This window comes from Channa argus, chromosome 20, assembly GCF_033026475.1.
Source record: "Channa argus isolate prfri chromosome 20, Channa argus male v1.0, whole genome shotgun sequence".
Taxonomy (NCBI): domain Eukaryota; kingdom Metazoa; phylum Chordata; class Actinopteri; order Anabantiformes; family Channidae; genus Channa; species Channa argus.
In genome coordinates this window covers 1,983,553-2,008,686 of record NC_090216.1, presented here as the reverse complement: position 1 = coordinate 2,008,686, position 25,134 = coordinate 1,983,553, and the positions used below count along the sequence as shown (strand labels likewise).

The 25,134-nt window shown below is 42.8% G+C and overlaps 1 protein-coding gene across 4 annotated transcripts; it reads left to right on the top strand.

Moving 5' to 3' along the window:
• Positions 1-138: 138 nt before the first annotated feature.
• plekha1b (pleckstrin homology domain containing, family A (phosphoinositide binding specific) member 1b) lies at positions 139-18,203 on the top strand. 4 transcript variants are annotated; one of them, XM_067488224.1, is made up of 13 exons: positions 139-593; positions 5,324-5,509; positions 7,042-7,098; positions 7,258-7,303; positions 8,505-8,602; positions 9,183-9,308; positions 10,096-10,233; positions 10,488-10,556; positions 11,659-11,723; positions 11,812-11,875; positions 12,505-12,594; positions 13,594-13,667; positions 16,384-16,784. In XM_067488224.1, exons 2-13 carry the CDS (start codon positions 5,369-5,371, stop codon positions 16,637-16,639), a joined length of 1,224 nt encoding a protein of 407 aa, XP_067344325.1. In that variant the 5' UTR covers positions 139-593; positions 5,324-5,368; the 3' UTR covers positions 16,640-16,784. The 4 variants fall into 4 exon arrangements, 3 of the variants coding, with proteins under 3 accessions (XP_067344325.1, XP_067344326.1, XP_067344324.1); XM_067488225.1 differs by having other exon boundaries at positions 152-593; positions 13,594-13,634; XR_010911848.1 differs by lacking the exon at positions 13,594-13,667 and adding an exon at positions 14,794-14,962 and having other exon boundaries at positions 158-593; positions 16,384-16,524.
• The last annotated feature ends 6,931 nt before the right edge of the window (positions 18,204-25,134 follow it).

The window sequence follows — 25,134 nt, the reverse complement described above, 5'->3', positions numbered from 1 at the left end:
TTTCGGTTTAAAGTCTGTGAGTCTGTGTGTCTTTGCTCTGCAGGGTTTTTACATAAAAGCAACGACACATTTGTGTTTATGGATTTACAGGAAAATATCAACAGTGTGAATTGGAAAGAAGTTGACAAAATGAGAGTTTGCACCATATTGAAAGTGATGGATTTGTTGCAATCTGTTGAATTGTCGAAACATTTGACTTGAAACCACCACTTCCACCACAGTGGAGCTAGAGGAAAACTGATTACAGAGCACTCTCTCTGGGACGTGAATAACTGTATTGAATAATTGGATGGCAAAAAAATCTAGTAAGCTTATTAGTTGAATTCTTTCAGTCAGGACGAACGTGGTGGACAGACTGACCCTGACTTAGCTGAAGCGATGCCCTTAACAAGGGCAACAACTTTTCTTTTGAAAGCTTCAAACGTTGATCAATCAGGTACTTTACTTTGAAATCCGCACGGAAACAACGTCGCGGTCGCAAACACTTTTATTCGTTTTTTTCACCCGAAAGCGGAAACAGCTCGTGTTTTTTCCGGTATCTTGACGCTGGAGCCGGACACCTACCATACTGGACTCGGACGGAGCCGAACTGTGTAAGTAAACCCACAATCCGCCGCTTTTACGGTCAGAGTGCGTTGGTACGCCGAGAAATATCCTCGCAAATCCTCCCGAAATAAGAGTTTGAAGTGTGGGGTTGGCGGTTAACGGAGGCGGGAGAGGAAACGGGTCGATGTTTGTAACGTCAGGCCCGTGACAACAGTTTGGTGTCCACAGCCAGATCGGGTTAACGTTTCCCTCTTTTCCCTTTAAACGGCTGTTACAGCGCTGGAGCCTCACACAGAACCTGGAATATAGAGGAAGGTGTACTGTAGTTTCTATGTGGAGAAACTCCCTATAATAATGCTTTTATTGTGTGTTTCATGTTTGAAGGATTTTTACGGCAAATCCCCCAATAGAGGCTCTTAACAGAGGGGTCCACAGCCCATAACTGTGTCTGTGTAACGCGCACTTGATTAGTTTAACTAAAGACAATTCATCAGTAACTCACTTGATACGTGACTCATTTGGTGCAGGCAGCTTTTGCTTGTCTTGCTTATCAACCTTTGGGCATTTTCTGCATTTTTGGCATTAGTTGGTTTGGATGAAACGTGACATGAAAGACCCCCCCCCCCCGCAGTCTGAGGGCCTGGGGTGGGTGTATTTTCAAAGTTGTCCTATGATAAGTGGATGCTGCACCGCTAAAGTCGTATGTAGCACCAGGTTATAGTCGCTTTCAGAGGGTGGAAACCAAAACTCATGCGCTAGTTCTCTGTAGTGAAGAAGTGTTCATGAAAATCTTCAGGTATGAGATCGTGTCTTTGGTGATAAATTGGGTGCTTGAAATGAAATCATGTTGTTTTATATTGTATCACTAATTTGCTAGACAAATAGAGTCAAATATCTGTAACATTTAAATCAGCCATTGGAGAAGCAGATTGTATCTCTCCTGTCACTTGTCATTTAAATAAAGCAGCTATTCTGTTTTCAGTCATTCAGTATAGTTTAAGAATGTGCTTTATGAATTACTCATATGCTCCACATAAACACCTGTTTATGTGTAAAATCTGTGATATTATTCATGTAATTATACAGTATAGTCTGTGAATAAGGTAGAGGCAATATAGACAGAAGTGGTAGAGTTACCCAAATACAATAATTAAAAATAGAGTGTTGAAAAAATACATCACAAGGAAAAGTACCACTTCTTTATTCAACTTGAAGTACTAAGTACATGCTAAATATTATTTAAAGTACAAATGCATTGTTTCTGTAGTGGAGCATTCACTACAGAAACATTTTAAACAGTACAGATTTTGATGCTGTTAATATAAAAGACATAAAAGTACAAGTCTAATCCAGGTTTGTTACAGACTCACAAAAATGTAAAATAGGGCAAAGAACGTTCATAAAAATGAATAAAAAATGAGGACAAAATTCAGTTTTACTGAATGGGCCTACCTGGCACAGGCCAAGGGGCCAACAGGTCAGAGGGACCTCCAATATTATTAATTTTATTCAATTAAAAGCCTGAAAAGGACCACAAAGATAAAAAAAGTACCCCAAATAGACATTTGACAACTACACATAAGACAAAAAAATTGGAAAAAATCAGCAAAATAAGTACAAATGGACACAAAATCATCAAAATGGTCCCAAAGAGGCAATAAACAACGAAAAGGAGACAACAACAACAAAAAAAAAGACAAAAAATGTCTCGAAAGACTTACTGGTGGTCCATTTGTATCTGTGTCAGTCAGAAAGACCTAAGGGAAGGGGGGCTTCTTTCTGCCTGGGCTTAGGGGCCCTTTGTTTGACAATTTGTCCACGAAAACAGCTAAAGAGGGAGAGGATAATTTATCAGATCATTCTACATCTAAAACTGTAAAATAAATGTAGTGTAGCAATCCACAATATTTCCCTCTGGAAGTTAGTAAAGTAAAATAACATTGAAATGCTTCAGTAAAGTTCAAGTATCTCCGAACTGCACTTAAAGGGTGACGGTATTCATTTTCAACTCGCTGGATATGGTTCTAGTTTATATTCCCTATTCCCTTTATTAAAATATCTCTCCACTTCTTGATTGGAAAAGTCTTTTTCATCAATCAGACTTAATATTATGCCCTCTGTAGGAGCTATGGAAGAGTTTCAGAAGGCATCATCTGCAGGCATGTTTTAGCCAGAAGCAAAGAGTGTTAATGTTTGGAAGGTAAAGGGATAAGTTCAGTGTCTTTGCCTTTTAATTACAGTACCTGGGTAAATGTACTTGTTACTTTCCCATTTGGTATAAAACTTTTTTGGTGGTTAAATGTTGTAAGGAGCTTTGTGGCACGTTTTCAGAGAGACAGATCAGTGGCAGCAACCACCTGATATTTGTGCTTTAGTCTTCAGTGAATAGGGACGTTTAGACCAGGCTTTGGGGAGAGCACCTTAGCAGTTGATGTCGTTTGAAGTATTAAATCAGAAAAGTGTGGACATTTTTATTTTATGCAATAGTTAAAAAAGAGGTAGTAACATGCAGACCAGGTTGATTAGATCCAACCGACCTTTCTGCGTCTTCTACTGTGTGGGATTAAACAGCCAATGAGAGACGGCCGAGCCAACGAGGGAAGCAGATGCAGAAGTCACAACAATGGCGTTTCAAAACACTCTTGATGTCCTTTTCCTCTATTGTTATCGGGCTTTTTTTCTCCTCTAATTTGGTATGTTTAAAACCCAAATCAAGTGCACTGAGTCCTGCTGGAGCTTATTGGCAGTGCCAAACGCAGTTCTAGCTCCTACCCCTGTTGGTTTGGGGGGGGGGAATAAATGTGTCACTACTCGTCGATCAGTGCTTTGATTGGCTTGTAGGTTTGTTGGCTGACAATTATAGTGCTGAATTTCGTAGGGATACAAAAAGTACTTTCAAAACTTTTTTAATTTGGGTTACATACAGTCACTTTGTGAACTATTCACACCCCTTCACCTTTTGCAAATGTACTGACTTGTAAATGTATTTCGAATTGGTAATGTATCATTTATTCCCATCACTCTACACACAAAAACCCATAATGAAAGTTTTGCAAATGTATCAGAAGTAAAAAAAAAAATCTCTCTTTTACGAAAGTATCCACAGTATGTTAGTGAGGAGGTTGACAGAGAATTCCTCCACAAGTCGGTTTTTGTCCTGACATGCAGTGTGAACTGTGGGGCCTTGTATTCACAGGTCTCTGCCTCAGTTTACCTCATGTAGACCCGACTCAAGTTAAAGACGCGTCTAAAACTTAAATAGGATGCCCCTGGCCACAGTTTTTATTTCCCAATAAATACACTAATATTTAAAGTTTGTGGTTTTACTTTGTGGAAATTGATGGGCAGTAAAATGAGCAGAACGTGAAGGGGTATGTATACTTTCCACAGTGTTTGTAAATGTTGTCTCGAGTTGTATTTTTGTAGCTGTTGCAGTAATTTCTGTTAATGTGACACTGTATTGCCCAAAGTAATTGCACGGATAAATGGGAGCATGAAGCACGAGCAGACAATTTGCACTGAACATGTTAATTGATGAGCCTAAGCTAAACTGACCGGCCGCTGGCTTGAGTTAACTATAACCTGAAAGTACTGTATCTCCAAAAAGTGCGAAGTGGTCCTTTCAGTTTTAACAGTGAAACTACATCAGCAAAGTGTTTGTTCGACAGTTAACTGCACACACTCTCTGAAAGAACTAGTGCAATTCAAATAATATCAAATTAACAAATAAAGTGCTCTACTGAAGTGACCAGATATTCAATGCAAGATTTTTATACTTGTTGGTACACACGTATTTTCACACACACTTATTTTGGTACCAAAATAAGCTCTGAGGTTTGACGCCCAGCCCTCTGTGTGAAGACATCCGCAGTCTGTCTGTACACAATTCCAGATTTCAGTAGACGCGCTCATTGCGTCAGTGCACTACAAGTGTGGAAATCACAGAGCTGGAAATGCAAAACAATAGAGTAGTGTGTGTGTGTGTGTGAGAGAGAGAGAGAGCGATGACTATGGGATGGCTATGATTTACTAGCAGCTGTCCTGCTAAACTCTGCAGGCTTCAATAGTTCTGTCCTCGTCTGACACAAGTGTACAAACACAGACATAAGGCTCGTAACTCTACCTGGAGACTTTTGTACACTGTGAACCCGGAACTTTTCAATTCAGTGAACTTTATAATAAAAAAGATTTAACTTGAATTGCTTGAAAGTCACAGGTGCAAGATTGTAAATTAGTTATTTTCTGCATCAGTAAACCTTGTGATAAATGTTTTTATTGTGCTTGTAGGCAGTAAAATTTGTCAACTGCTTACTAAAGAGTAGACATTAAAGTTTTTGGGAATATGGTCCTAAACATCCAAAAAGTCAGTCAAAGACTTCAGCAGTATGGGAAAATCCTTATTTGCTGTCTTTCCACAAGCTTCACATTACGTGCAGCTGTGCCAAGCTTAGCACAAACCCTGCTTTATTTTGAGCTTGAAAGTTGAAAGGAGGAGCTGGGAATGTCATCACATCCAGGTTGACTGTGTTCCAGTACATCAGGCCATAACAATACCAGTTGAAGCCACGTTAAATGTTACTAGCCGTTGTTGTATGGATGCACTATGTGCAGGGGTGGAACGATTCACACAATTCATGGTCTGATTCCTATCACAGTTCATTTTTCTACAAGCATGCAGCCTCACTGCATCTTTAAAATTCTACCCACAGCAGCTTTAGCCTGAGGTCGCTGAAAGTGTGTCAGCTGATAAATGTCCTTGTGTGTCTCCTCCTGGCAGCGTTCCTGTGATGCCCCAGGGTGGGCTGTGCTGGCCGCCGTTGCGATGCCTTACGTAGATCGACAGAATCGCATCTGTGGCTTTCTAGACATCGAGGAGAATGAGAACAGCGGCAGGTTCCTGCGCCGTTACTTCATCCTGGACACTCAGCAGGGCAACCTGCTGTGGTACGTGGACAACCCACAGGTGAGACTGTGAGCGAATGAATGAAAGTGTAGATGGGTGAGTATATGCAGATTATCTCTGACATCTGTACAAACTAAACATCCTGACTCTCTGACTGTACTCTTGTGTTTTTCCATAAATCAAATCATACAGGATAATATCAGCCCTACCCCTGGAAAAAAAAACTAAACTATATCAAGCACAAGATGATTATAATGTGGCTGGAGAGAAGTTAAATTCTGTCTGTCCTCATCTCTGTAAATGTATTGAAGTCAGATTTATTAATTGCACAAAGACACTTAAGTTTTATTTTGCCGTTAAAGCAAAATGAAACGCTAAGCAGAGGAAGGTGAGTTGTTAAGGAAGGTAAAAAATTAATGAGTGTGAAGGTTAAAATCAAAAGTGGAAGTTGTGGATTTATAGGACAGAAGTGCACATGGGTTCCAGTGTTATGTGTTAAGGCTGTAAGAACTACTCCCTCTATTTGTATATGACAAGTAAAAAGAACCAGAACAGAAAGTGAAAAGGTCAGTAGCAGTCGCATTAGTATTAATAGATGTTGGTGGGGAATTCCTCATATTCTTCTGTCAGAACTCAGATGTTGCTGCAGGTGTTGCTCATATTGTTACAGACTCATAGGTCATGTTAATGCCAAAAACTGCTTCACACTTGTTTCGTTGTGAGACTGAGGAGATCTCTGAAAATATCCTCTTTAGCCTTCAAGCCTTCAACATTTAGCACATGATGTACAAAGTTATTCAGTGACCAAAACAAGTCTCCTGATCTAGTTCTAATTGAGCTGCATTTCACCTGCTGAAGGCAAATACTCCAACATCCAGCAGAAGAAGAAGGTTGGTGCAGTAAAGGCCTGACAGAGCATCACCAGGGAAGTAGCCCAGCACCTGCTCATGTCAATGGAGCAGATCACTTCCACTTTAGTCAGTAGTTGGACAGAGTCCTAACGCGACTCTCTGCTCCACCAACGGTACTTGCCAGGTCTAGTTTTGATGGAATCCACTTCTGATACACTTTTAAATCAGGGGCTTTCCTCCTTTTACTGCTCTCCAGACCCTATGAAGTAGGAGGAGAAAAGCTAGGGTTCTCATCCTGCTACCAGGAACTGTACGTGAGAATGAAAAAATGAATTTCTAACAACTAAAAACAGCCACAAATCATTGATCTCTGTCATTCAAAAGAAATAACTGCAACAAAGTATGAAACGATGCTAAAAAATTAAAAGGTAGGTAGGTATGAAGCGACGCAGATGACAGCATTACATATCTACGCCTGATTATTAAGGATTGGCATCCAAATATTAAACATCACAGTGTTATTTCTGATTAAATTAGTTTGTCCAAATACTTTTGAGCCACTAAAATTGGAGGAACATAAGTTTATAAGGTATTTTTGACAACCCCCTGAAATTGAAACCCAATGATGAAAAATGTGTTATAACTGTCTTTGTTTCCTAATAATACTACGTCTGCAACTGCTTGTACTTGTGCTACAAATACCAAGACTCTCAAAGCTGATATATTTCTGTCATTTTTTAGAATCTACCTAAAGATGCAGTGATCATGGGATCTGTCAAACTCACCTACATCTCCAAGGTTAGTCCTCTTACACACACACACACACACACACACACACCTGTGTCCTACTGTTTAGTTGTTTTACCTTTTACTTTTTGTCTGTTTTGTTCTTGTTGCCTGCAGTCTGAAAACCACGTTGCCGCTCTGGGACATAAAGTCTTTTTTTTTCTCCTTCAGGTCAGTGATGCTACGAAGCTCAGACCAAAGGCAGAGTTCTGCTTTGGTAAGTTCACCTTCATTTCCTCCTGTCTCTCTCTCTACATGCCTTTGTTTCCTCCCTCTTTCTCTACCCTATAGCTCCTTCCACATATTTCTGAATTCATTTGGTGTATTTTTCCATGGAACCTTCAAGCCCTATTAGTTCCCAAATGAAGTGAACCCTGGCTTCATTTTGGTTAATCTGTGCAGGTTTTCTCTGCTGTCATTTTCGTCAACACCTTTAAAACCGTCCTTGCTCCACATGCGTGGTTGTTTGAGCACAGCACAGCTGTGTAGTGATAGTAAGTAATAATCACTGATTATAAGGTTGTTGAAATATTCACCTTATTCAGGTGAGTTTAACTTATTTTTGCAAACATGTTTAAAGTCAGTGGAGATATTAATAACTGAGCATTTCAGGTGTTTCTTTGATGTGATCTACAGACAAACAAGATGTCCACATCAGCTGTTTTCAGCTGTTTTTTCTCAGCTCATCACTGAATGAGTTATAAATAAAGTTATGGTAATATTATTAAACCAGACACTAAAGAGCATCCATTGTAGTTCCTTTCTCAAAGTGACTTTGCACCTGTGCACAAAGTCAGCTCCATGGAGAAATTGTTTCCCCCAGTTGGGTGGGGACAGACTTGGCTGACCTACACTGACCCCTGACCTTGACCTCATCCTGTGTCTGTTTGATTAACTGTAAATGTGAGTCCAAGTCCTTCTCACCCAGCGTCCGTGTGGGAGAGAATCCCTGCAGCCTGTTCAGTATAGAAGAGGGGAGGCTGCGTCTGTCCTTTCCTCCACCCTTTGTCCTTCCTTGCTTCCTTCCCATTCTTCTTCCTTCCCTTTTTTTCCATTTTTTGCCCTTTGATTTCTCCCTCCCGCCCTCCTTTCCGCTCCTGTTTCCGCTTTATTTCCTCTCTTTTGTCCCTTGCTACATGTTGTTGTTCCTCTGGTGGCCAACAGTAGCTTTTTGTCACTCAATAGGAGGAAACTGTACAGGGACCTGAACTTGGCCTCTGTGTGTGTGTGTGTGTATATATTTGCATGTGTATGGGATGTTAACACACACATCCTTTGCCTCTGAGAAACATATTTTTAGATCATGATTTGCATAAATTCCAGTGCGTTTCTCTTTTTCTAGTTCCATCTTTCAAAATGGGGCGAAGATAGCGAGCGACAAGTTTACATTCTCTCTTTATCTCTGTCTCACTCTGTAGTTATAAACGCAGGAATGAGGAAGTTTTACCTGCAAGCCAATGACCAGCAGGATTTGGTGGAGTGGATCACCGTTCTCAACAACGCCACCAAGATTACTGTGAGTAACACACCAACATGCACACAGATGGATCAATAGGTGACCCTGTTTCTCCTGTTGTAGGTTGCCCTGGGTCACAGCACTTGGACCATAAGCCAACTAGTGAGCTAAAGTTTATTTCAGGCTAACAAAGTGTGAACAGAAAGAGAACTGCAAAGCCAGGGTTTGATATTCACCTGCTGCTGCAGCTGTCTTTCAGGATTTAGAGACACAGGAAGTTGGGACACAGTGGCAAAGTGGCTAGCGCTTAGCTTTTTGTGGAGTTTGCGTGTTCTCCCTGTGCTTGCATGGGTTTCCTCCAGCTTCCTCCCACAGTCCAAAGACATGAATGTTAGGTTACCTGGTGACTCTAAATTGCCCTTAGGTGTGAATGTGCGTGGTTGTCTGTCTGTGTATGCGTCTCGCCCTGAGACAGACTGGAGACAGCTGGGATTGGCTTCAGCCCACCATGAACCTGAACAGGATAAACTGTTAAGAAAATGGATGGATTGAACATAGACCTTAAAGATGATGATGGTTGGAAAACACAGAGCCTAGAAAAAAATGTAAACCTTAAACTTACCTGTGTGCTTGTTGTTAGGTGCCAAAGCAAGGTGAGGGCCATGCCACCCATGCACAGACTCCTCAGGAAGTACTTGGAGCCATGAAACAGGTCTCCACCAGGACTGAGATCATAGGAGGGGTCCCTATCATCACAGCAACGCAGGTAACCCATACAAACACACACACGGTATCATGTGTGTTGAATTAGCAGCTCAGCAGGTTTGATCCTGTCTGCGTTGGTATGCAGCCACAAGCATCACAAACAAGTGATGGCTGGGTTGAACTTTAGGATTGTACAATGTCCATAGACAAACACTGTACACTCAGCTAGTGGGGGAAGGGGGGCTAAAAGACAGAAATGATCCAGAGCCCACGAGGAGCCAGAGGGGAAAAATGGATTTGGGTTGTGTAAATCTTTGTGTGATAAACTTTCAGCTTTGTTGGACATTCATGACAAGTAGTTTCTGAAGGAACAGGGTGATTTGACTGTCGCACCAAGTTGGGATTATTATCAGCACGTCGTGTAAAAACATGAACCGTGTGAACCATGAACCCAAAAAGACTGGCTCTGGTTAAAAGAGAAGAATTGAGCTTTACAGCCGGGTATACTGTCCAACACCAGCAGTGGAACATTTAGCAGCTAAATAATCAGATATTTCCATCAGGACTTGGTTGTGACAAAAACACACCTATGAGTGAGAGAAAATCGGACTCATGTGCAAATAAGCAAATACAAGCTAACAGCTTAATCAGATGTTTTACTTTCTGAATATCAGTGGGACAGTGGTCCGTATACTGATTTTAAAGCCTGCTAAGACAAATGTGTGTTTCTGGGCTAAAAAACCAATTAAAACCTTATTTATATAGCAACTTTTGTACAGATGAATACAATTCAAAGTGCGTTGACTGACTAAAGTAACATGCTGTTTGTGTGCATGTGTTGGTTTTAGGAGCAGGGCAAAGGGCAGAATGGGGCAGACTGTGGAGGTCTGAAGCGGGCTCAGAATCACCTGCCCTACTTCCTGTCCAGAGGGGCCCAGGACCAGACCATCATCAGGTCTGGATACTGTGTCAAACAAGGAGCTGTGGTGAGAGTGCATCAGTTTCCTCAAATCAAACACTTTGCACACTTTGACTGGTAGCCAATGGAGAGAGGAGAAAACCCGGGGTAATATGTTCATGTATTGGAGTATTAGTCAGAAAACGTGCTGCAGCGTTCTGTACCAGCTGCAGACAAGTCCACGATAACTTTAGAGTTATAGATAGTATTGTGACACCAACTTTTCAGTTTCAGTGGTTGATCTACAGTGTTTTAACATGAACTTGTCCTATTTTTCCTCAGATGAAGAACTGGAAGAGGAGGTACTTTGTGCTGGATGAAAATGCAATCAGCTACTACAAATCTGACCTGGTGAGAAAATACGCTTGTTATTTGTTGCAGCACATTGTAACCAGGTGAGTTATGTGGGTGAATGGTGACATTTATCACGAGTGCATCACATACTGCTTTCCGACAATGTGCTCGCCAGCCGCGTGCACTGACTTCACCCTGAGCCCCGATTCTGACTTCAACGCCAAAACCAGGTCCTCACCATGCAGAAATGAGACTCTTCACAAACCACAGAAACACATGTGTAGACATTCTGAACACCACCGCTCATTAGAAATTCATGCAATAGAATCAAAGCAAAAGTGAAAGATGAGTTGGAAAATGTGAGTGACAGTGACCAGTAGAACAGCTTGTGTGGGTGCTGGGCAGTGGAGTGAGGCATGTTTTACCTTCAGGGCGTCAGTGTGAGGGTTGTGTGTCTTCTGCGTGCCGCGGCATGTCTCCTGAATACCTCCTCAAATGAGCCACATGTGGACAGATTAGCGAGTCCTGTCTGTGCACGTGAATGGACGCACCCAGTGTGTCTATGTGTTTCTATGATTGTGTGGCTTCAGCTTCAGCCCTTTTTTTTAATAAACAATTCATGTACTTCCAAGCTGAAGTTGTCCAACTGCCATGGAACACGACATGGGACAGGATTTTCAGTCAGCATTTGTGTTAAAACAAAGAGTCCGATTGCCGTTAGAGTCGCTGACGCACCCTGATTTCACCTGAAAACACTCAAACACAAGCCAGTTACTGTAACAGGGAAATCAAATGCTTCAAACCACATGTATTTAAAGTACTCGATAATTGTACATTGTTAAGCAGGATGAGTCAGTAATCAGCAGAGGAATGCTTGTACTGCTCTGGTTACCAGTGCTGTGGGTGGCAAGCTGAAACCTGGCATGTCACTATGGGTTGGACTGTGGTTTTTGCAGAGTACCTCTGTTGTTTGTCTCATGTCATACATGCCCAGTGTAAAAAGGAGCAGTCTCTTTAATGCAGGGTGCTTATGCTTTTCAAACCATCTGCTATGTTTCACCTCTGAATTGATTGGTTTTCTCACAGGAGGAAGTGAAGTGGGGACAAATAAATGTTTTAGCTGCTGTGAGGTGATGTGTGTTATTGTCTCCTCTCATAGGACAGGGAGGCACTGAGAGTCGTCCCGCTGAAGGAGATTCACAAAGTTCAAGAGTGCAAACAGAGGTCAGATAACTGTGTTGTTAGGATGTCTGCTACTGTCCAGGCTTCAGGGTCCACGTGTTGAAATCTGTCTTTGTCCCGTGTTCTGCAGTGACCTGATGATGAGGGACAACCTGTTCGTGGTCGTCACAAGCTCCCGAACCTTCTACGTACAGGTACAGCTTAGTCAATCTGTTAATTTACTCTCTCCGTTCTTCTTTACGAAGACATGTAATCGACAGTTCAGGGTGTCACATGATCAACATGAGAGTGAAGAGTAAAGGCCCTGCACACATTTCCTTTCATCTCAGCAACATGGTCAACATGAGGAATGTCTGCGATGACTCGGGATCCAAACACAGCACACAATTCACAGCTTTGAAAGTCACGCTGTGGTTCACAGCGAGCTCGACTCTCACCTCCCCTGTTGTCCAAATAACATGCTATTTCAGGTCAGGTGGGAAAGTCAGAATGCTTTCTGCAACGAGGGCTGTGCCATATTGTTAGAATTCCTCCCCATAGTAACTTAGCATTATATAGCTGTGATCATGTGTTTGCATGTGCGCTATGACCACAGCGTCGTGGAAGGCTGAGCTAAGAGACACCATGCCAATGCAAAGTGTTGAATTAAACTGGAAAATAGACCCACTATTAAATGTGAAGAAAAAATATCCTACTATAGTTAAACGTAGAGGTTATATCTCCCCTTCCTGTGTGAATCTAAAAATGGTTTATTCGTTTAGCACCTTTGCTCAGCTGTACTATTAAAGCACAGACACGATTTTCAATTCTCTCTGTGTCTCAGGCTGACAGTCCAGAGGACATGCACAGCTGGATCAAAGCCATCTCGGGGGCCATCGTGGCCCAGCGTGGCCCCGGACGCTCAGCTAACACTGTAAGTATCATGTCAGAGCCATGTTGCTGTAATTATGCTGAAATAAAAGTCCTCTCCAAAGCATGTCCTGTTCTCATAGCATGTGAAGTGTGTTTGGTAAAAGGTTCAGTTCCATTTGGTTTGTGAAGTCCCTCTGACCTCTGTTGTTTCTGATCCCATTACTCCATATCAAGGAGCTTCCAGTTGTTCCAGTCAAATCAGGTGACGTCCATCCTGTGGTAGGAAACGTAACTGCAGCAGACAAATGGCTCACTGACTTTGATATCACAGATTATTTCATTGATTCAGAGAAAAACGGGCTTTACTTCAATTAAAAGACATTTAGAAATTAAATAATTGTAAATTAATTGTAAGAGGTTTTTGGGTTTGTTTGTTTGTTAGTCTGCAACAGATTTTTAAAAAATGTGTTGATGTCAGTAAGATTTTCTCTCAGGCACAAAGGAGATGAAATACAGTGACAGTTTTCTTGCTCTTGGAACCAGTTTTAAAAGATTTTGTAATTTGCTCTGATGATCACTTTAAAAGTATTGTTACTATGTTTGTCACCTTTCAAGGCAGGAACAGCCACAGCTTTGAGACCACCTGCCCTTTTTATCGCTGTGCTGAACACGGGGCAGCTGGAGGGAAATTGAATGCTGGTAACAATTGACAAGGGTCAGAACACAGAGCATCACAGCTTGCTGTGTGGCTGTGCTGACCATCACAACGCCTAAACCAACAGGTGGTCTTAATGGGGTCGCTGTGTTTGTAGGCAACATATCACAGGAATGTCAAGTACAAATGTCCTGTTAGATACCTAGAAAAAAAACGTAGCCACAAAAACACACGGTAATGCAAAACTTAAAGCAAGATAGAAATGCTAATTGATAAAAGAGTGTTGATCTCATGAGATGCTTTAACTGCTCTTCCTGTGGATTCTCTACAGGGCAGTGCGGCTTTTGTGGATGGATGATGGATGTGTGACTGTAACTGAGCTGTGCTGTAAACTGTTGTTTTCAGATTCGTCAGGCCAGAAGGTTGTCCAGCCCTTGTTTACAGAGGTATACTCCATTCTGCAGTGGTGAATGCAGCACGTATGTGACCCCCCCCACCCCCCCTCTTACCCTCCCCCACCACCGCTCCTATTCACCCAAGCCATTAGCTTCTCTGTACAGAGCATCTACCTGCACACCACAGGAGTTCTTACGTTCTCAATCCAGCCGAGCTCCTTGGGTTGTTAGCTAGCGGCGCAAACGCCAGAGTGAAGCCTGACACGTTCGTCCATCCTAACACTAGTACGAGTTGTATGGTATGAAAAGTCTAAGCTGTCCATCCTGCAGTAAAAACAGGCGGAATGTTTGAAGTTTTGATGGAATTTCATTAGATTCCTCTTAAATAGGTTCCTTTTTGCTAAAAATGGGAAATGGGACTGTTTACAGCTCTGTGGTTTTTTCCCACCTGCATCAACATTTTTTGCAAAAAGCTTTTCAGAAACTTAAATGTTGCTTTTTAAACTTCCTTGTCCTTAAACTTGTCTCTCCTGCTGTGGCAGAATGTCCTTTATGCATAACATTGACCGCACTCTCTCTGAAAGGTAAAATCTTGAAAGTTCTGCAAATGGTTGTCTTGCTGTTGTGACATGCAACCTGAACATAGACTGTAGATGATTGATTATTACAGACTCCAAAGCGTAGGTAGAAAATGAGTTAAGGTTCTCAGCTGATGTTTGGGTTGGTCGACCGATTCCTGTAACCAGTTTCACGGCAGGACGCAGCTTGCAGGCTTTTGAGCTTCCAGAACGTTTAATATCTGAATGCTACTCGTTAGCTGCTTCCATGGAGGCGTCACTTTGCTCTGACTGATGTCCCAGCTTCTCTTTTTAAAATGTTCATCTTTCTGTTTCCACACATCAAGTTAACCTGTTGGCAGCTACGTTAGAGGCAATGCATCCATCCATCCATCCATCCATCCATCCATCCACATATCTGTGGAGTCAAACTATTTTTTTGTCGTCCTCTTTACATGATGAGTCATCTCTGAGCTTTTTCTGTCTTCACTCTTTCTTGTTGCAGCCGTTTTTCATGTTGTGCATCACATTCACATTTTTACAGCATTCCAGGACTCTGCCAAACCGAATCCATCATGTGCTTTTTTTCTTGCTAACCCTCTGTCATATTTTTTTCTTTTTTCTCTGCATGTGTGTGTGTATCTGCTTTTCAGAGAGTGAGGTGTGACAATGATGTACTAACCTTCCCCAAATGAGCCCCGCTGCCTTCTTCATGTCCCCGCCACCGCTGCTCATCGCCCAATCACCAAGCCCCGCCGCCTCCCAGCTTCCTTAGCCGCTCGATCCTGTCCTGCTCCCTGACCACTGCAGCAACGCTCGTTCGTACGTGTTGCTTGTAACTGCATGAACCCTTGTGTTACAGTCACACTTCACAGCATTTGTTTTAAGAGGATGTTCTGATCGTTAAAAAAAAATAAATTTGTTGTCAGGGATGGGAATCAAATTTAAAGAAAGGGAACTTTTGTTAAACACTTAACAGCCACGCAACTATATATCCAGCTGCCTAATGTTGCACTGCCCCAACCAGCTCTGACCGGATGAGGTATCGACTCCGTGAAGGTGAAGATGAAGGTGTCATCAGTATCTGATCCAACACAACAGCAACAGATCATTTAAGTCCTGTAAGCTGTCAGGCAGGTCCTCAGTGGATTGGACTTGTTTTTCCAGTGCTTCCAAGGAACGTCCACATATCATTTGGGAATCGTCAGTTTGGAGACAGAGGTCAGCGTGAGCGCTCTAACCAGTCTGCAGCTACACAACCTCGTGCACAGCAGGCTGCAGTACACCAGTTGATTATTGCCAGGATTAAATTATTAACTCGTCTGTGGGATCAGATCAAACAGGCGACTCTTTCACGTTCAGGTTTGGTCACCACTTTTGTTAGTTATTGACTGCTAACACGTGCATGTTTGTCAAGTCACTCAGGGCAGTGACTCACCCAGCCAACATCTTCGAACTAGTGCAGATAAAGGCCAACTGTGGTGTCGGGTCACGTCAGCTTCTTCTGGACCAACAATTGGAGCTGACGAGCATTTGGCGAAGACCTGGGATCAAATATCAAATCGGCTACAAAGCCAGGAATCACACAGGACGCATTGCGAACATGAGGCTGATGGATGCTCCCTAACAGCCCAACGATGGCTGGCACCAGGGTTGGTGTGTCCCGGCTCTCTGTAAATTTGAAGCCAGAGCAGTATTCTATGTAGAGAATTTGGCAAAAGGGCAGGGCCTTAAACACACCGATCCACCCGAGAGTCCATATATTTGGGAGATGATATTAGACTCTGAGATAGAGCTCAGTCCTCTGAATGAACCTGAGAACGAGATGTGTGTGTTTATTTTTACATCCCACACTAATATGAAATATTTGCTTAACTTTATTTTAACCCATATAACCTGATTTGCATGTTGCTTTTGTCATTCAGATCACTTGTATTAGTTAAATCATCAGGAAAAAGCTAGTTTGCTGCTATGAGCTGACACTGAATCCTCTCATTTCTTCCGGGAGTCTTAGATGTAACGTACTGTTGTTAGGAAGATGCCTGTGCACTTCAACACTTTGAGATGCTCTTATCTGAATGAAGGAAATAAATCTGTTTTTCGTTTTACCTTCATCCCATTTCATGTATCCATCCATCATCCATCCATTAAACCATCGCTGTGCTCCCATTCATCCATCCATCGTTCACTGCCACATCTTCTGCATCTCACTTCTGTTTTTTCCTCATCTTTTTTTCTCTTAGGAACACAGTGACCACTCTTCTTCCTCCCCAAAACCTTCCTCCAACTTCTACCTACAACCCACCTACCCTCTCCAGCAAGAACTACAGCACCCAGCATCCTCAGCGGGCTCTCAGCCTCAGCCTGGACACGCACCAGCAGGACAACTTCCTGGGCATGCTTCCGTGGAGGCTAAGCAGTGTCCAGTCCGTGATGATGCCAGTGCCTGCGGCGCGCTCTCGCCTGTCGCTGCAGGAAACGGTGCAGTCCACAAAGTAATAACGGAGGAAGAGTTGGGCGGAAACGCCGCTGAGATTTTACAGCAGTCGCCCCCGACAACTCCTTCAGCACACAGCTCAGTTCCTCCCCGCCAGCGCCTTGTTGTCGGTGAGGGTGAGGGCTCAGCTAACGCTTCAGGTTCTTCAAGGCACCGCAGGGAGGAGCTGAACACTCACACTGCTGAGTCTGATCTGCAGATGATAATTTGATGACGACACAACTGATGGACTCTAAAGGACGCACACACATACTCACTTCTTCACAAGCTCCATGTGCTAAGGCTGCAGTCCACTTAGAAAACTACCTGAGTGGCTAAAGGATGCTCCTATAAAACTTTCTGGGACCAGCTTTTTGTATTTGTGCGAACACCTGAACTGATTTTCTGAGTTTTTGTTTTTTTTCACCCCCCTCACTTTTGTTTTCCCACACATTGAAACTACAGTGCAACTGTCATGCAAAGATATTAGCATATTGCACGGTGAAGTGCTGAAGATGAAATCTGATGATGATTCATGCAAGGAAGAGATGACCCAAAGTTTGAAGCTGTAGGTTTTTGACAGGATGTTAATGACTCAAGATGTCTACACGTTCTTTTGCTGACAGACTAATCTAACTTCTCACTAGACCGTCCTAACATTAGAAACTGTCTTAAATATATCTAATATTTTGACCAGAAATATGGTATACAGCAGAAAAGGCCATGCTGTCAAACAGCCGTTTCATGTCTGCACAGCCTCTGCTTTTTAACTGACAAAGAAATATTTAATCCAGAAACTTCTCTGGTCAAATGACAACACAGACAGATTTAAAAATGAGGAATTCTGGCGCCTGTGTGCAGAAATTATCATACTGGAAAATCATGTGTTGCCAAGAACACAAGTCAGGTAACACAGAAAATCCAAGTGTGAAACTTACCAAAGCTACGATATGCAGCAAACCTCCAGTGTTTCTGTATTAGGTTATAAAGCAAATGATTAAGAACTCGCTTTTAAGGAGATGATATTTATCCTGCTCACCAGCTTCACTCACCTCACTCCTGCACTAAACCATCGTGTTTTCATGCCTTTGTCAGCTCAGTCTGATTTGATATGTGCGTGTGTTTAGTTGTAGGATTTGGGGAGACAGGAAACCAAACTAATTGATGAGTTGTGCTGTTTTTGCACTTCAGTCCAACCCAGATCTAAAAAAAATGTTTTTTTTCTTTTCCTGGTTTTGTTCAGGCTGCAGATGCTGCACGTTTTGTGTTGGAGACTGTTTCTATCTGTTCCGTTTTCTGATGAGCTTTGGATGATTTTATTCTTCACAATAATGAGATGCTTTTAAAGACAAAGAAAATCTAAATATGTTTGTTTACTGACTTTTATAGACGTGTGCATGTCCGTCCCCCAGCCCCCCACCCTTATGATTCCCTGTTAAACATAAGCTGGGTAAAGTGCCTGCGTTGTTCTTTCTAACGAGTTCATAAGAGAAAAAAAAAATGACGAGCTGTTTTCACCCTTTAGTGTGTAACCAATTGTAAGACCATGTGCTCTATTTATTAAAAGACATTTGGAAATTTACAGGACTTAACAGGCCTTTCGTCTCCTCTGTTAACAGCTGGGCTGAAGAAGTGTGATGGTGACAATCAAATGTTCAAATGTTTCTTCAGATTTAAAAAAATTACATCTACACTAGCAAACATGCTCCAGTTGAGAAAAAGTCTGGTCATATTCTCTGTTGTTATTAGACCTGTAAAATCACAAAGTACGTATTAAGTTTTTCCAGCAGCACAGGTACCACTAACCAGTCCAGTTCCAGCTTACATGCACGTCCTGTCCACACTTAAATTCTAATCTGTCCATACGTGAGTCAAGGCATTTCTGCATGTAGCATTAAAGAGAGCAGCTGAGCAACAAAATCAAAGGGGACACTTTTCAAGCAGCAGTGAAGCCTCTGTTCTTCATGCCGTTGTCTCATCGGTTGGAGCTTCTCCACATATAAACTCTTCATGATCGGTCCCGCAGCACCACGACGAGCTGGAGTCACATGTCAAAGAGCTGCATAAGACAGGAAGTGGTGAAAACCTTACAGCACATTAAAGCAAACTTTCTCTGTTGGAGAGAAACTTTGAACTGCTGTGGCTTCGTGTTCAGAGGCAGGTGTGACAGGGTGCACAGGTTCAGTTTATTCACGTAATGAATGTGAAACAACACTGTGTCAGAGCAGGCGAGAGAATTGTGATTTACCTCTGCGCATTATTCCATTTGTGCATAAAGATGCATGTGCACACGTCTAAACACTGCTCATTGTGCAACGTCTGTGCTTCTCCAGCTGTTACGCTCAGCTCTCTTGGATCAGTCTGCTTCAGTTTATGTGGACGAGGGCCTGAAGAGGAATTTCCCTAAGTGACCCTCAGTTATTTATTCCTGAGAGCAGTTGGCCAGATGTTTCCAGCAGCGGATTCCGTTTCCAGCAGCGGATTCCGAAATGAAGGAACACGCAGGGCGTCAACGTCAGTCCTCAGAACGAAAGCTCTCGTCTTGTCCTGAAGTTTAGTCATCGTCAGTACATGTGAGGTTTGTTTGACATGATGCTGCATTGTCTCTGTTTCACTTCACCTTTCGATTTGTTGTGAAAATATAGAAACTGCCAGGAGTCTAAAGCTGACTGTCACTTCTGTCTTCATTTCATACTATTTGGTAAAAGAAGTCCCAGCTCCCTGCAGGTCGGCCCCTCAGCTCCACCAAACACCAGCTCCAAATCCACAAGACACTGATGGCCTGTTGAGGTAAGCTGCCTTGGTTACAGTGGCTCGAGGTCACGTGGATCATCTGTTTGTCCCCAGTGAGACTGTTTCTCAAACATGATGATGAGTCAGCAGAGCTCATTCTGTAATCATCTCAATGTTCTCGTTATTTCTGGGTCATGAGTTAAAACATAATGGCTCGCAAATACCAAACCATGACCTGAAACTATTAAATAGAGGCAAGAAACCCAAATATAGACACACGAGGAGAACGAGGCACAGAACTTTCAATATTAGACACAGAACAAACCAACGCAGACAAAAATGACAGTGCACACACAAAATTACGAAAAAAAAATAGCGGCCTCAAAAAGGTTTGGGGGTCTTTCGTCGGTCTGTGTGAAGAACTTCTGTCACGTGAAGGTGTAAGGGAAACAAAAATAAAGCAGTGTGTGAATATAAAGCAGGAGGAACCAAGTTCCAAATTCTTGTTGCCGGGTGTCATTTTGTCCAATAGCATCCTGCCACCCTGGTCGTCCAGATCACCTTTAAAACTCACAAAATCCAGAACAAGGTCTCTGAGTTCGTAAAAAAGCTGGATCTTTGTTGTCACTGTGAGGGTCCTAGGAGCACGTGGGGCGAGTCTCTGGCAGGACCTGTCTCCCCTGACAAGCTCTGTACTTCCACCTCATTCCATCTGATGACGCCATCGTTGTACTGAACAAGATGAATGGGAGCGAGCGAGGACCTGGCTCTGAGTATCTTAAATGGGCCCTGTGCTGCTAGACTTCAGAGGAAAGGATCATGTCTTCCGAGAGACACAGAGACAGAAAAACTAACAGTGCTGTCAGCGGAGGATTTAAGGATGAACTGTGAGGCTGCCAGTAGGAACAAGCTAAGAACCAGATGATTCCTGATCTGGAGTCATGCTGCAGTAAATTCGGTGAAAATCCATTTACATCACTATGAAAGATGCTCTCTGAACTTTGTAGTTCAGCAGCATGAATAAAATATATAATTCTAACCATTTACACCGACTGATGTAGCTAAACTTTCAGGTCCTTGGACAACGTGAAGCTTTGTACCACACAGACCTGAACCCTAACAGGCTGAATGGAATCATAAAAGTCCCAAAAAAGAGGTTGTTTTAAGTTATGGCTATGGCAAACTTTGACCTTATTTGGCCCATTTCCACCACAGGAACTTAGTTCATATGCATCAGATGGTACCAGGGTGTAAATTCCGTTCTGCTGCTGTCATTCGTCCCCCAAAACCTCACAGCATTGTCAAAAAGCACATGGAGTTGTTTTAACTTGCCATAAAAAATACGACATGTGTCTCCAACATTACGTTCTTGAGACGTTTCTCCTCCCAGCAGCTAAACTGTTAGAAGCTGTCCTGGGGGAAAAAAGTCCTTGACGAAAAAGTGATTTGCATTTACCTACAACCAGGGGCTTTTTTTAGGAGGGTCCCTCTGCTGGAAATGCAAACAATGGAGGGGAGGTAGAAAAGATACAGGTTTCTGGTCTGTGGGGAAAGTTCCTGTGGTGGGAACGACTTCCTGCCAGGTTTGCAAAAGTACCAAGGTTTGGACAAACCGTTTCTGTTTATGTCATCTAACCCCGAACAACTGTTGTGGGCAAACTGACATAAAAAGAGAATGATGGTTCGGTTTCAACCCATGGTAGCCGGTATAAGTAAACAGACCACAAGATGGCGCCCACGTCTCTCAGCAGTTGACATGGCGCAACTTCACATTCTCTTGAGTTCACAATTTTCTCCTGGTTTCTCATGGCTGACCTGATACAAGGTTCAGGTCAGGTTCTCAGTGTTGTTTGAAGGCAACAGAACAGAAGAGAAGTTGTTGTGACTGGGTCAGTCATCTATGAAGAAGAACTGTGTCCACTTATAGGTCTGTTCGGTCTGAACGGGAAATGTCAAAGTCCTCATGGTTTGTCTGGGTTCTGCCCAAAATCAGGATTAAAGTTTGGAAGTTTCTGTGGGACTTGAAGCTTCAGACGTGATGCAGTATTGGAGTGACTCTGACATGAGGACTTTACATAACTGTTTGGACGAACTGGAGACGGCCTGAGTCATCTGAGGGACGCATACAAACCCACCCAGACATTTATACACAAGCCCTCTAACATTTGTCAGCTCTGACTTTGTTTTTCTGTCTTTTTCCTGCCATTTCTGTCCGACTCGAACACACACATGCATAAATCAGAACATTACTGCTGTCTGACTCAAATCCAGGGGAATTAGATTGATATGTTAGCCGTGCGTGTGCTCTGGGTTTCTGGGAAAAGCAGGGCAGTGTGTTTGAATGTCCTAATAAACCTACACTGAAATGGGGAGTTGTCCAACAAACACTGGAACTAGGAGCAGCAGATCATCTGAGCCTGTTGACGATTCCCTTCATACTTCAGTTGTTTGTGGAACCTATTTGAGGGTCACTGAAAACCCTTGAAGGAACATTACACTGCAACCGCTCAGAGGACAGTGGAAGTCCTTCAGCACCACGGAACATTCTGTCCAGACTTTTCACGCTTCTTCAGTGGGTAGTAAAATGTCTTGATAGTCCCCCGGACAACATTTGGTGATCACCAACACGGCTTAAAGGTGCAGTGTGTAAGACTTACTGAGATCCAGTATTTCTAACTGTGTTCTCATGTGTATTCACCTGAATGAGCCTTTTATATCAGCATATGGAGCAGGTCTCGTTTCTACAGTGGCCCAGAATGGACAAGCGATGTTTGTCTTTTCAGTACAACTTAGAAGAAGAAGAAGATGATTTTGATTTAAATGTCACCTTTATTGAACAAAAAACAATAATTCAATTATTTTGTCAGGAGTTCACAATCAATACTTCGCTTTCCTCCTCTACACTACATAAAACATCCCTACTGTCCTTCTGTGACTGAAGGTCTCTATATTGTCTCTCATCCGATAGTAGGCAGATACCACCCTAAGTCTGGCCTTAAGCAGCCCCTTTAGAACTGGCACCAGCATCACACTGCCAGGACCCTGAGCTCGGTTTGTGTGTGTAAACGAGCCAGATGGCCAGTTTAGCAGAACCAGACAAAAGGTTTAGAAGACTGTGAACATTCATTTGTCTTACACAGTGTTTTGAGCCAAAAAGTAAAGAAGCTACAAGAAAAATCCTCCCCAAGACCCTGAAACCACATCTTTAAAAGGTCAAAAGCCTGGAGCATTCAATAAACATCTGTCCTTTGAGTTTGGATGGAGCCGCGCTCTGTATCTGTGGCTACTGGCCCATGTACGACCCTCCACTGGAGGTCTGCTGGCCGCTTTTCAATGGGCACCTTGTACAGGCACCGCCAGCTGAAACTTCTAGACCAAAAGAACTCCGTCCACTTCGACTCCTTCAATCCTGCCAAAGAGCACAGGTTCAAATCTTTCACGCAGATTTGATAGGCTGCTTCTTTCCCTACACTGTGAAATGTACTTAGCTGAGGATTTTTGAATGACAGTAGCTGACCTCCTCCTTCCTGCCTCTGCCCCGCAGCTGGAGTGATCAACAGACAAGTAAAGCTGAAGAAATAGAAGACAGAAGACGAAGAAATAATAGATGGAGAAATACCAGAAGACAAAATAGATGATGAAGATATACACAAAAGAAATAGAAGAAGAAACAGAGGAAGAAGAAATTAAAGAAATAGAAGATGAAGAAATGTCCCACTGTCACCCCTTTAAGGACCCGTAGACATTTTAAAGTCTCATTGGAGCCCTTTCACCAGTCTCTGAAAGCTCTGTAGAAACATCTAATAGCAGTAACCCACTCGGGGACAATTTGGGTGTCCTTAAAGACCCCTGACCTGCAGAGCATCTTAGAACCCTTTCAAGGTTACGGTCAACAGACAAGGTGTTTGTAGAAGTCACATCAGGCACCTCGTAGTCACAGTGGGTGTGTTGACCAGCCACCAATGGTCAAATGAGTTACAGTAAAAAGATGAGTCAGTACAAACATTTGCGTCTCCCCTGGATAAATGAATAAGAACTTTCACAGTATGTCTCTCTCATCCTTTATCCTTCCGATTTACATGTTGCCACTTTAACTCCAGCCGCACACGCACGTACGTGCACATCAGAGACCCTTTTTGGTTTTCTTGGCTTCCTCTCGCATCAATAACTCTGAAAAGTCTGCAGCCACAGGGTGACGGCTCCAAACAAAGAAGCTGCAGGGAGCAACGGAAATGAGCCCAGCAGAGGCTGTTTGCTCATATCACAGAGCACCGACGGACAATGAGTCGATTATGAGTTTGTGCAAATATTTACCACGAAATCAGACTGGAGACGGAGAAAAAGCCTGTTGTGGTATGAGAGTTTGTGCACAGACAGACATCTGCTGGTGCTCAGGCATCTTCCCTGTTGTCCTCTGAGTTGATAAGCTCCCTCTTTGCAGGACTTAAAGTATTTGCAGTAATCAAACCATGTATTTCTACCTTAAATATTGTTAGAATACACAAACTGATGATTTTGTAGAGGCCACTTAAGAATAAGCACATTTACATGAGTGTGTAGGTCTGAATAAATCTAAATACGTCGACAACAGATGCACTAATTTGATTTTAATTTTTTTGCCAAAAGTGTAGAGGACAAATCAGATTTATTGGGAGATCACTGCATAAATAAATGAGAGACACTTAAGTTGGATCCACAGATTTTCCACCTAATGCTGTGAGCTTCATTGCTCTCTAGAGGCCTGCAGGAGCAGCATCGTGCAGAAATCTCAGCAGCCACATAAACAAACCAGAAGATCCAGTGTGTGCACATGAGCCAGAGAAGCACTTAGCTGCACATGCTCTGTTAGCTCAAAAGAATGGAGGGAACCGGAATGCTGAGGGACATTTGGAAATAATGGAAAACCATCTGGGAACAAAAGCTCATCTTTCAGCAAACGTGCCACAAAAAAACTACCATTTGCGTCCAAGTTTGACTCGTCCAGCAGTTGTAGGGATTCTGTTGTTTGTGGAAATAAAGGAGGAAGCCAGGTGCTGTGACTACAGACCCACAGATACCATGTAAGGAGGACGCCAGGCTTTTATTTATTGTCTCATCCCAGAGTCATTTGTCCCTTATGAGACTTAAACAATGGAAGACGTGAAATGACTAGTTTGGATACTCACCTCTGTGCTCTTTGCTTTTAGTTCAGCACCAAGAGTAGGTTCAAAAAAATAGCAGTAACACTGAGCAGAGTCTTTGAAAAAAATGAAAGTTGCTCTGAGGCAACTCAGGTTTTAACAGACAAATGAACATTTCTGTCATTACTGTCTCCAAACAGCTTGAAACATTTACACAAACTACTTTCTTCACTGCTGTATCCTGCGGTGCACCACAAATCCATCAGATGGAGTTTCCCCGAATGTCAAACAGTGACATAACAACAGCATGATGTCACATGTGATGTCATAGAAACCATCAGCATTGAGTGATGAGGGGCGAGGACGATTGACTGTGTCCAAAAACAGAGGTCCCGCATTGTCCCACATGTATTGCAACAGCTCTGCACAGAAAGGAAGCCAGTGAACACAGACACATCATGGACGTGTGTGTGTGTGTGTGTGTGTGCGTGTGAATTCCCACTCTGCACGGTGTTTGCATCACTTCCTGCTTCAGGTTTGGGGATAACAAAAAACCTTTTTATTAGAATAACGATTATATAATTAAACGGACTCCTTCCACAAACAATGAGACGTAACATTGAACCTCTGTGTGAAAACACACTGCCACCAAGCTGAGGATGTAT